This window comes from Coregonus lavaretus (assembly GCF_964263955.1).
Source record: "Coregonus lavaretus genome assembly, chromosome: 12".
NCBI classification, from domain to species: Eukaryota; Metazoa; Chordata; class Actinopteri; order Salmoniformes; family Salmonidae; genus Coregonus; species Coregonus lavaretus.
Genome location: NC_139999.1, coordinates 20,267,904 through 20,280,652, shown reverse-complemented (window position 1 = coordinate 20,280,652; position 12,749 = coordinate 20,267,904). Strand labels below are relative to the sequence as shown.

General features: G+C 42.7%; 1 protein-coding gene across 1 annotated transcript in view; it reads left to right on the top strand.

Moving 5' to 3' along the window:
• Nucleotides 1–9,634: 9,634 nt before the first annotated feature.
• LOC311138932 (dysbindin) overlaps nucleotides 9,635–12,749 on the top strand; it is a 34,199-nt gene continuing 31,084 nt past the window's right edge. The window contains exon 1 of the mRNA XM_084173746.1: nucleotides 9,635–9,967. Coding sequence (XP_084029872.1) covers nucleotides 9,925–9,967 — 43 coding nt within the window. The 5' untranslated portion in view covers nucleotides 9,635–9,924. The remainder of the gene's footprint in view (nucleotides 9,968–12,749) is intronic.

The window sequence follows — 12,749 nt, the reverse complement described above, 5'->3', positions numbered from 1 at the left end:
GTGTGCAGATTCAGAGGCTGCTGCTGTGAGGGATGGCAGAGCTGACGGTTAATACGAGACTGTGTGGGATTGATAGAGCATGCCCTGTTGGGTTGAGTTTCCTGGAGGAGGTGGCACAGACATATATCACCAAGCTCTGCACAGCACAAGAGAGGCATGTGGTCCCAGAGATGCCAATGGTTTTGCCCACAAGAGACAGAGAGAACTCTGAACTATCACTCTGTTTCAGCTTCCCTTTGATGTCCTTCCAGACCTGCAGGTGGGTGATCAAGGCCTTATTTTCTGCAAAAACTAAATGTCAGATTACAGCAACAAAATGCACAGAAACTCTCATAGACATAGCAGGTGCAATACATTTATATCACTTGGCCAGAAAAGCATTTTCTCACACACTGACAACCAAAACATGGTAACTGAAAACGTTGATGGTTTATGTATAATCTATCATAGGCTCTATAAGCATATGTATATAAATATTGTAAACATCAGCTGGTGAGGTAAAGCATAGTAAATGTAGCCTACTTTAGGGCTCTATTCAATCTGTATCGCTGAAGCGTTACAGATTGCGTGCTAGAAATGTCATACCCCCAAGACATGCTAACCATTTTTTTAAATGTAGAAGTGTTTAGAAAAATATTATATTCTTATTTACAATAAAAGTTACTCCAAAATGACACAAAACATTATTTACCATTCATGTCTATTGGGCACAAAATAATCTGAAACACAACCAAAACAAACAGCAAATGCATTCAACAAATGTGTAGAGTCACAAGCTTGATGTAGTCATTGTGTGCTATGAATATAGGACCAAATACTTAACTTTTTACTACTTTAGTACACATACTTTATAAGTGAATTTGTCCCCTAAAATGGGGGGACTATGTACAAAAAGCACTGTAATTTCTTAACGGTTCACCCGATATGGATGAAAATACCCTCAAATTAAAGCTGACAGTCTGCACTTCAACCTCATAGTCATTGTATCATTTCAAATCCAAAGTGCTGGAATACAGAGACAAAAAAAATGTCACTGTCTTAATACATTTGGAGCTCACTGTATGCAGCATTTACTGTGAATGCAGTCTCTGCTAACGCGGAACATTGCCTTTAAATTTTTATCACGCTGTAACGCTGAATTTCTGCCATACGGATTGAATAGAGCCCTTCAACATGTTTTATTTCTTAATCAACACAAATATTTCAATTAGAATTTCAGAACATAAATGATTGTCAAACCGTTGCAAGAGTTGAGGTAAAAGGACAGCCCGGACCCCAATGAAGGGCACCTAGTGCATAATGTAATGCCAACAACTGTCAACTATACAACACACAGGGAGCCATTCACACTCACTGGGGCATACTTCAACATTCACTGTTCTACATACAGAAATCAGTTATGTCAATTAAAGTGGCTAATATAGAGGTAGCAGAGAATAACATGTATTTCCCCTGAATGATCTTATTGATAAAATTAGGAATGTTAATGTTTTCAAGTTTTAATAATATTGGGTGACACCTTTAAAATTGCATTTCTAGAGTTGGCTAAAGGTAATATATTCTGCATGATATATTCTCTCTCACATCCCTGATAATCCATAGCTTTCAGACCAATACCGGCAATGGTCCTCTGCTTAGTGTCCAGAATCCTGAGAGTCAAATCTATATTTCTTTCCTCCTTGATCATAATTCATCTTTATATAAAACAGACAAGCGGAAACGAGCCAAAGACAGCCACGAAGACAGGGATGGAAAGAGTGTGAGGTTGAGATAAAGAAAAGAAAACTAAAGTTAGGCTTTGCTGGCTCCCTTTCCATATGGTAGCGGTGTTTATCAGTACGGGCAGTTGGTGCCTGGGCCACGCAGCTCAGGGGCTGACCAACGCCTCTTCCGTGCTGGGTCCAGCCCCCCTCTCTGCCCTGCTGTTGGCCTATCTGGAGCAGGGGGAAGGGGAGCCTGGGGGCAGGAAGTTTGCAGGGGCTTAGGCCCTCTAGCTGGGGTGCCAGGACCCTGGGGTTGGGTGGGTGGGGGTACGGAGGGTGATGTGGGTATGAGAGCCAAGCAGACGTCACCCACACTAAGCTGGTGGCAGCGGAGGCCACAAAGACGGGCTGTTCTCTGGGGACAGCAGGAGGACCAGCCACGCCCGCGCACAAAGAATGGGTACTCCACATACACATCCAGGAACTCCTGTGGGAAGAAATACTGTTAGTCACAGTGCAGTACCTCTGTTTGTCTACTAAAGTGGTGTTAGTGTTCTGCAATTGATGTGTGCATAGTGTCGTAATGAGGGATACTGTAGGAATGTTTTTCATTTGCATTTAGAGTTACTCCTCAAGAAGTATACTATTTGCAAATATGTATGATATCTTGTATATTTAATTCCATGTTATAAATTATGGAAATGTCAGTAGACAAACACACAATGACAAAAAACACATTGACCCTGTTATGAGCTTATGTGATGTAATGATGTAGTAGGATCAGGCCCAGCTCACCTGAGAGTGTTCCTCCTGTAGGAGGATGAGGAGGCGGGAGAGGGAGGGGGCTGTGGAGAGGGAAATGTGCTGCACAGTGCAGCAGCTCAGACGCAGCTCTGGACAAGCCTCCGCGCCGATTAGGAAGTCTTCTGTCTGCAAATCCTCCACCCTCCTCAGCCGCCCGTCTTTGAGCTCGATTAGAGAGCCTGCCGCAAAGTGAGAGAGCAACCAGGGCAGCTGGTCAGAAGAGGGGGAAGGGTAGGAAGAGTGATGGGAGGAGAGAGGTGGAGACACTCCTACTTTTTCTGTTACTCCCATGTTCCAATATTTCTCTGTTGATTGATCAATAAGTGATGGTCTTATGGGAGATTGTGCCTCAAACTCCAAAGGACTTTGCCCTGAAGCATGGTACTTGGAGGCTGTGGAGAGGTGTGTGTAGACCAGTTCAGGGTGGTGGTGTAGGTCCCTGTAGGCAGTAGGAGATAGAGCAGTGTTCAGGGGGGCAGAACCTGTCCCTGAGCTGGGTCGTGGCTTGTGGCCCCCCTGTTTCCTTCTTCTCATATACGGGCCCCTCTGTCTGCTTTGCTGTGCGGTGTGTGGACTTAACTTCTCTCTCACTTTTTTATTAAGGTGCCATCTGTACCGGGCTTCCACCCCACTGGGCTCCTCTGTAGGCTGGGCCATGTGTCTGCAGATAGAGGGGTGTTGTGGGTATTCTGAGGGGTGCGTGGAGGGGTGATGGGGAATGTAGGGAACATCCCACCCTGAGGGCCCTGCAGCCCAATCTCTGTAATAGTGCTCCCTCCACTCAGCCCAGCCATAGCTATCCCTGACAGGAGAGGGGAGAAAGGAGTTGACTCTGTTGGTGGAGGCTGTGGTGGGGGACTGGGTCCAGGGCTGGTATAGCGGGGGCACAGATGCAGGTGTAGGTGGGAGCAGGTCTGAGTAAGATGCATTGTAGGGCTTGGCTTCATTATGGCTCTTGTAGGGGAAGGGGACCTTGAATGTGACAGCAGAAGGCTGCTCTGAGAGGCCTGGTCTGGGGTCCCTCTTCTTGGGCGGGAGACTCTCTCTGCCTAGGCCTGTCTCTGGGGATGGTGTGGTGCTCATTGGTTCACCCAGCCGTCACATATACTGACACTTTTGTTCCCTGGCCTACAGGTTGTTGTGGAGAGGTTAAGTCACATAGGCCTCCTGTGAAAGAGGCAGGCTAAGGGATCCCGTCACTCTCTGGTGAAGCATCACTGACAGAGAGGTCAAAGGTGGTTTGAGTCTCAATGCTCCAGTCTGAAAAAAGACAGGAAGGTGTTTGTTTGACATAGATGATAATTTAACCCTCATCCTTATGTCAAAAGCACAAGAGGAAGGTACACCAAGATCATTTTGTACATTTCATAGCCTTATAATACAGGCTTTTCAGCTTCAAGTAATGTGACTTTTGATGATGCATTTCACAAACCATACTTCACTACGTACTCTCACGATGCCCTCTCTCTCTCATATCCCTCTTTCTCTCTCTATCTTTAACATCTGCTCCATAAGTGATAGACAGAACCTTTCTCTGCCAGTTATCCCTTTCTCTCTTAGACCCCTGTGGAGTTACAGATGGTGACTATGCCCTTGAAATCTCATCACTAATTTCTCCATCGCCTCCAAATTAGAGCCTTTCAAACCCCAGACTGCTGCATTGTGATTGACAGCTGAAGTCTGGCTCACTAGAACACTAAACTTTAACCAGATCTACTTCGGAAGAAGTTACTATGGTAACACAGTATAGTACTGTACATGTGCATACTGTGGGAAAAGGGGAGATGAGGGGAGGTGTTGCACAGGGGTGCTGTGCTGTGCTTTCCAACACTAACGACAAATATAATTTTCATGAAAACATGGGATGTCATTGATTTGAACATCAACAGGAGTTATTCATGTTGCTGTAGCTAACCTACTATGCAGCACAGCAACAAAATGCATAATGTATTCATGTGAATCTGAGCAAAATACATGCAGATAAAACTGTTATACTTCTCAATATTATATGCACTCTAAAATTACCTTATATAGAAATTTAGCTTAACCTTGCATTTCCTCTATATGGCCCATATCATAAAGATATTTCACAATGCACACGCTTGCCAGTAGTTTACCTATTCAAATCTACATGCTCTTTATTGAAATGATTTGACCGAGAGCCTGAAGGGAAGTTACAGAGCAAGACTTTACAGTGCAATCTTATGCAAAGCTAAAGCCAAGGCCTGAATGGTGTCATCACACCACCGCAGAGCAGTCACCAGCTCCCTTGATTGCTGAATGATGCTCTTTCACTCTGACTGACAGACGTGTCTCACAAGTATGAGGTATAGCTTGGATCACACCTTCCATTGTGTGTACAGACTAGATGACCTCATAAGACCGGGACAGAATACACCTTCAAATGGAGAAATATTCCTAACACAGAGGGCTGGACTGACAGAGGCCAATCATTGGGCAAAAACTCACAGCAGCAGACTGGTAGTATGGCCTACGAAGGATATCAATTCACCTCACCTTGCTGTGCATGTCAAACTACAACTATGTACAGTGGGGAAAAAAAGTATTTAGTCAGCCACCAATTGTGCAAGTTCTCACACTTAAAAAGATGAGAGAGGCCTGTAATTTTCATCATAGGTACACGTCAACTATGACAGACAAATTGAGATTTTTTTTCTCCAGAAAATCACATTGTAGGATTTTTAATGAATTTATTTGCAAATTATGGTGGAAAATAAGTATTTGGTCACCTACAAACAAGCAAGATTTCTGGCTCTCACAGACCTGTAACTTCTTCTTTAAGAGGCTCCTCTGTCCTCCACTCGTTACCTGTATTAATGGCACCTGTTTGAAGTTGTTATCAGTATAAAAGACACCTGTCCACAACCTAAAACAGTCACACTCCAAACTCCACTATGGCCAAGACCAAAGGACACCAGAAACAAAATTGTAGACCTGCACCAGGCTGGGAAGACTGAATCTGCAATAGTTAAGCAGCTTGGTTTGAATAAATCAACTGTGGGAGCAATTATTAGGAAATGGAAGACATACAAGACCACGGATAATCTCCCTCGATCTGGGGCTCCACGCAAGATCTCACCCCGTGGGGTCAAAATGATCACAAGAACGGTGAGCAAAAATCAGAGAACCACACGGGGGGACCTAGTGAATGACCTGCAGAGAGCTGGGACCAAAGTAACAAAGCCTACCATCAGTAACACACTACGCCGCCAGGGACTCAAATCCTGCAGTGCTAGACGTGTCTCCCTGCTTAAGGCAGTACATGTCCAGGCCCGTCTGAAGTTTGCTAGAGTGCATTTGGATGATCCAGAAGAGGATTGGGAGAATGTCATATGGTCAGATGAAACCAAAATATAACTTTTTGGTAAAATCTCAACTCGTCGTGTTTGGAGGACAAAGAATGCTGAGTTGCATCCAAAGAACACCATAACTACTGTGAAGCATGGGGGTGGAAACATCATGCTTTGGGGCTGTTTTTCTGCAAAGGGACCAGGACGACTGATCCGTGTAAAGGAAAGAATGAATGGGGCCATGTATCGTGAGATTTTGAGTGAAAACCTCCTTCCATCAGCAAGGGCATTGAAGATGAAACGTGGCTGGGTCTTTCAGCATGACAATGATCCCAAACACACTGCCCGGGCAACGAAGGAGTGGCTTCGTAAGAAGCATTTCAAGGTCCTGGAGTGGCCTAGCCAGTCTCCAGATCTCAACCCCATAGAAAATCTTTGGAGGGAGTCGAAAGTCCGTGTTGCCCAGTGACAGCCCCAAAACATCACCGCTCTAGAGGAGATCTGCATGGAGGAATGGGCCAAAATACCAGCAACAGTGTGTGAAAACCTTGTGAAGACTTACAGAAAACGTTTGACCTGTGTCATTGCCAACAATTGGTATATAACAAAGTATTGAGAAACTTTTGTTATTGACCAAATACTTATTTTCCACCATAATTTGCAAATAAATTCATAAAAAATCCTACAATGTGATTTTCTGGATTTTTTTTCCTCATTTTGTCTGTCATAGTTGACGTGTACCTATGATGAAAATTATAGGCCTCTCTCATCTTTTTAAGTGGGAGAACTTGCACAATTGATGGCTGACTAAATACTTTTTTGCCCCACTGTACATGCAATCTTCATACAGTGTGTGTAGGTGTGCTGTTGTATGTACTCAATTGTGTTACTTTTAGTGGAATAGTAATTGCTGTAAAAGTCCTGAAACATACTTTTATTTTTGTATCATTATCTATGTGCAGAGATCTTTTTCTCAAGCAACACATTTCCAAGTTACAAATTACACCCCACAATATAACTGGTCATATCACATTATGTAAGTTCTGACTGATGTGAAACCTAATGATCTAGATGGGTTAGATGCATTTTATCACTGATGCAATATTATTGCTATTGAGTTTTTACCACTTGGTGTAAATGTAACACCTCAACCGTAACATCAAATAAATTCCATACATATCTAATGACCACAAGGGAGATGTATACAGGCAATGAATACCTTCCTCCCACACACTTACACACATGTTATCACATTCACCAGATACATCTGAACACTTGACGCCTTACCTCTCTCTTCTGGTGAAGGTGTGAGTCTTTAGTACAGCATGCTGCAGAGTGAATGAGAACATCCAGACAGCCTCACTATGTCTATCAGACAGACGCACTCTCTCTTTTTCCTCCCACTCTCTTTTACACCCCCACTATCTCTAGCCCTCTCGACATATCTAACAGATTTGCTGTGCCCTCTCCTTCCCTCCTTCCCTCACTTCCTCTTTGTTTCTCTGTCTCTTTCTCTGTTTCTAGCTCAGTCTTGACTCCTTCTCCCTTCCTTTTTCTTTCCTTTTCACAACCCTCTCTCTCTCTCCCTTCTCTCTGGTTTCTGACTATCTCTCTTCCCGTCCCATTTCTCTCCCCGTCCCTCTCTCTCCTTCCCTCTCTCTCCTTCCCTCTCTCTGGGTGTATAATTAGACATGAGACCGCTGTGATACTCGTCAGCTGATAGTAGGCGTATGGCTGCCTGATGGGCTTGGCACTCTGCCCAGTTGGGGTGAGGGCGGGAAACTATAGCTTAGAATGTTCTGGGCATTACACATCTTTAGCTTTCATGCCTGTTCAACCAACTGGAATGCAAAACCTTCAAGGGGATATATAGGAAGACACATTCTGAAAATGAAATCCCATTCTGAAAATACATCCGTTGGCTTCACATTTATTGCAATTCTCTGTTGTTGAAAATTACTACAGTGAATTCTCACTACCCACTTCTCTATTACTCAATTTTACTCTATTACTTCTCTATTACTGTGAACACCAACAGTCGTCTCTTAATTTTCTCATTGCTGCCTATGTAGAATACATATCCGAGCCCCTGAACCAAATGCCAGACAGTGTGAATGTCAGTAAAGTTAGAAATTATCAGCCTTAATTGCTTTCTATTCAGCAGTTAAAAGGAGCAGTATCTAGACCTAGATACATTCAGAACAGACACCATTTTTTAACTCAGGACACAAAACATATGTTCCCTCTTTTACTATCCTTCTTTCTCTCCTCTCTTTGTATTTCTATTCAGCCCTACTCTCTCATTCTACAGAATAAAAAGTGATCATGGCCCTTGATTCAAGCATCTCCCATCAATAGGAAAGCAATCTGATTTACAGCTGGCTCCAGATGCCCCATGCTCTGCAGGGTGAAACCCCAGTCATGATGAAGCCCACACACACACATTAGAGATAGGTGAAAAGAGCTTCTCATTTTGAGTCACATCATTCTTCCTCTGCCCACACACACTCTCTCAGACAGTACAGGACATGTCAAGGGTTAAAGCTGGAGGAGTCACTACCACAACCAACACTTCTCTGACATTTAGGAAGATCACTGTTGATACAAATCAACGTATCTTCTTCTCACTCCCACGTCCTCCAGACAACCATTAGCATATACATGCATCTGCAGTCAGTAGCTTACATCTGCACCCATGCATGGATGCCAAGACTTGTTATTGTTAAGGTTTCCACTCATGTACAAAGACAGATAGTTATTCATACGTCCTTCCCCTCTCTCCATCTCTCTCTCTATGTATCTCTCTGGGTGTCAGCATGTGTGTGTGCTTTCAGTTGAAAGAACGCTACCTTACAGGAAAACATTCTATGCAATAAAACTCCATTGATATTACCATTTATTTACCATTTAATTCAAGGCCAATTCAAGGCCTATATAAGGCCTATTCACATCAAGCAAATAAAACATTTCATATTAGCTATTTAAATGCGGAATAATATCTAGTTACAACAGCTCAGGTTGCAATGAAAAGGAAACATATATTTTCACCACTAGATGGGGTCAATTACTTTGATATTCACACAATGCAGTTGTACTGAGTGATCATTATTTCTGTACTTGCAACATATACATTTGATGGGACTGAACTATCCTTCCATCTAAAATACCTACTGATACAATGCGGTATAAGTATAGTACGCTATCAAAACTTCACTGCAATTAAGCAGTTAAGTATAATTTTAAGCTTTTGTGTCTCTAAACATTTCTTTAAAGTAAAGGTATACATTTCTAGAAAAAAATCGTTTGCAGTCTAGCTAAACACAATAGGTTGTTTTGGAGGTGTTGGCTTCTAATGCTATTTTTGTGATGAATAATGGAATCTTTGCCATGAACTGAATTATGCATAAAGCCGCTGAAATCAACTGTTCCTCTGAAGAACAGTGTGTGCTCCTTCAAAGGGGCGAGCCTAAAAAAAGCTTTTGATTTGTTCAATAACATCAATACTATTCCATTAAAAGCAAGAAGATCTTGTATCCTGTCGCATTGCATTTTGTGCACATCAATTGACCCTGGAAGTGAGAGGGACACAGAGGAGAAAGGAGAAAGAGAGTGAGAGAGAGAGAGAGAGAGAGAGAGCTAGGATGACAAAAACAACAAAAGCAAGTGTCTGTCTACTGACTTGGTATCTTCCACTGTTACATAAAGGACACTGCACTCTCCCCTATCCACCTCTCTCACACCAAGCTCCTCCCCCTGTGAATGACCATTTGGTATGCTCCACAAAGCCCTAACCTGCTGTTCTCATCCAAATACTTTAGTTGACAGAGTAAGTTCACTGAGAGAGAAGGGTCCTGTATTGTTCCAGAGAGAAAGGAGAAAGTGTGTGTTTGAGAGAGCCAGTGAGTTTCTTGGGAGTGCTTTGACTCTGTCTCTGTCTGTCCAAGGAGAGAAGGAGGGAGATGAGCTGTCCTGCTGAGGCTCTGGAGGGCTGACTGTCCCCCATCCCATCTCATCTCTGTGCCTGACTGTGTGACCTGACCCTCCAGTCCTCCTCAACAGCACACCTCATCTGATTCTACAGCTCTCTCACCGAAGCTGCCAGCACCATGATCTCGTCTGGGGCAAACCTCCACAACAAGCGTCTACCCTGTGAGTAACTTTAAAGCTTCTTTACCTCTCTCAAAAACTACTCGAATGTGTAGGACTTGGAAAGACTACGTCACAATGTGAATATTCCATAAGTCATTACAGATCATTTTAGTCATTTATTCTGTACTGTACTGTTTTTATTAACTTTCTATATACAGATGTGGGATCTTAATTTGAGCCAGTTTTCTACAGCAGGAAAATAATCCTGCAGCAACAGGAAATGTAAATTATTATGTGGATTATAATTAATGAAAATTTTTGTAGGGGTTGATACATTTTTCGTAGGGGAAAATCAAGTCTGAAATTTCAAAGTTGAAATTACAAACTTCAGAAGCCTTTTTAAACCTCAAATACACTACAGGTTTTACATTTCCTGCATTGCAGGACAGTTCTCCTGCAACAGGGTGATCAAATTAAGATCCTACATCTGTAGTTTCAATCACTGTAATCCCCTAAATGCTGAGCAGAAAGCGACATAGAGAAAATTCCTGTCCATATTTGGGTATCTGCAGTAGCTTTTACAGACAGACAAACACATTAAATATTTAGAGAAACATAAACCAAGCCACAATCAACAGAACCTGTTCAAGTAATTATGGGTGATTACTGATTCCTGCTGTTGTTGTCGTTGATGGTAGTGTTGTTGGTGTGTGTATGTGTGTGTGTGTGTGTGTGTGTGTGTGTGTGTGTGTGCATTGAAAGCAAAGAATATGTGTGTTTGTGTGTGTGTGTGTGTGTGTGTGTATGTGTGTGTGTGTGCACTGAAAGCAAAGAATGTCTGTGTTTGTGTTTCTTTGTGTGTTTGTGTGTGTAGGTGTTGGCTGCTTTAACTGTTCAGCCGATGTGGTAAGGACCTGGTGTTTGTCGATATTACTAAGGCTGACATACTGTATGTGCTTTGTTGGCCAAATAAAGACAATAATGGTGAATGATCACCATGAGTAATGTACCATAATAACGCTGCAATCAGTGGGACTTTACTCAAGGCGTTGAGAGTTCTTAAAGGGATACAGTTTATTCTAATTTTGGATTGGGCCATAAAGACATCCAATGGTTTCACTGACAGAAATCTCTAACTCCTAATGAGATTGTGTGTCTACAGTTGAAGTCGGAAGTTTACATACACCTTAGCCAAATACATTTAAAATCAGTTTTTCACAATTCCTGACATTTAATACTAGTAAAATTTCCCTGTCTTAGGTCAGTTAGGGTCACCACTTTATTTTAATTATGTGAAATGTCAGAATAATAGTAGAGAGAATGATTTATTTCAGCTTTTATTTCTTTCATCACATTCCCAGTGGGTCAGAAGTTTACATACACTCAATTAGTATTTGGTAGCATTGCCTTTAAATTCTTTAACTTGGGTCAAACGTTTCGGGTAGCCTTCCACAAGCTTCCCACAATAAGTTGGGTGAATTTTGGTCCATTCCTCCTGATAGAGCTGGTTTAACTGAGTCAGGTTTGTAGGCCTCCTTGCTCGCACACACTTTTTCAGTTCTGCCCACACATTTTCTATAGGATTGAGGTCAGGGCTTTGTGATGGCCACTCCAATACCTTGACTTTGTTGTCCTTAAGCCATTTTGCCACAACTTTGGAAGTATGCTTGGGGTCATTGTCCATTTGGAAGACCAATTTGCGACCAAGCTTTAACTTCCTGACTGATGTCTTGAGATATTGCTTCAATATATCCACATAATTTTCCTTCCTGATGATGCCATCTATTTTGTGAAGTGCACCAGTCCCTCCTGCAGAAAAGCACCCCCACAGCATGATGCTGCCACCCCGTGCTTCACGGTTGGGATGGTGTTCTTCGGCTTGCAAGCCTTCCCCTTTTTCCTCCAAACATAACAATGGTCATTATGGCCAAACAGTTCTATTTTTGTTTCATCAGACAAGAGAACATTTCTCCAAAAAGTACGATCTTTATCCCCATGTGCAGTTGCAAACCGTAGTCTGGCTTTTTTATGGTGGTTTTGGAGCAGTGGCTTCTTCCTTGCTGAGCAGCCTTTCAGGTTATGTTGATATAGGACTAGTTTTACTGTGGATATAGATACTTTTGTACCTGTTTCCTCCAGCATCTTCACAAGTACCTTTGCTGTTGTTCTGGGATTGATTTGCACTTTTCGCACCAAAGTACGTTCATCTCTAGGAGACAGAACGCGTCTCCTTCCTGAGCGGTATGACAGCTGCGTGGTCCCATGGTGTTTATACTTGCATACTATTGTTTGTACAGATGAACGTGGTACCTTCAGGCGTTTGGAAATTGCTCCCAAGGATGAACCAGACTTGTGGAGGTCTACAATGTTTTTTCTGAGGTCTTGGCTGATTTCTTTTGATTTTCCCATGATGTCAAGCAAAGAGGCACTGAGTTTGAAGGTAGGCCTTGAAATACATCCACAGGTACACCTCCAATTGACTCAAATGATGTCAATTAGTGTCACGTTCGTTGAAGGACGGGTCAGACCAAGGCGCAGCGTGAAATGCATACATGTTTATTTAAACGATAGACACACGAACAAAACAACAAACCAACGTAACGTGAAGTCCTCAGGCTAAACACAAAACAAGCCTACACATGGAACAAGATCGCACAACAACTGATTGCCAACAGGCTACATAAGTATGATCCCCAATCAGAGACAACGAGCGACAGCTGCCTCTGATTGGGAATCACACCCGGCCAAACATAGAAACACACAACCTAGAATGAGAACATAGAAATAATAACATAGACCTCCACACCCTGACTCAACATACTAGAGTCCCATAAGTCAGGGC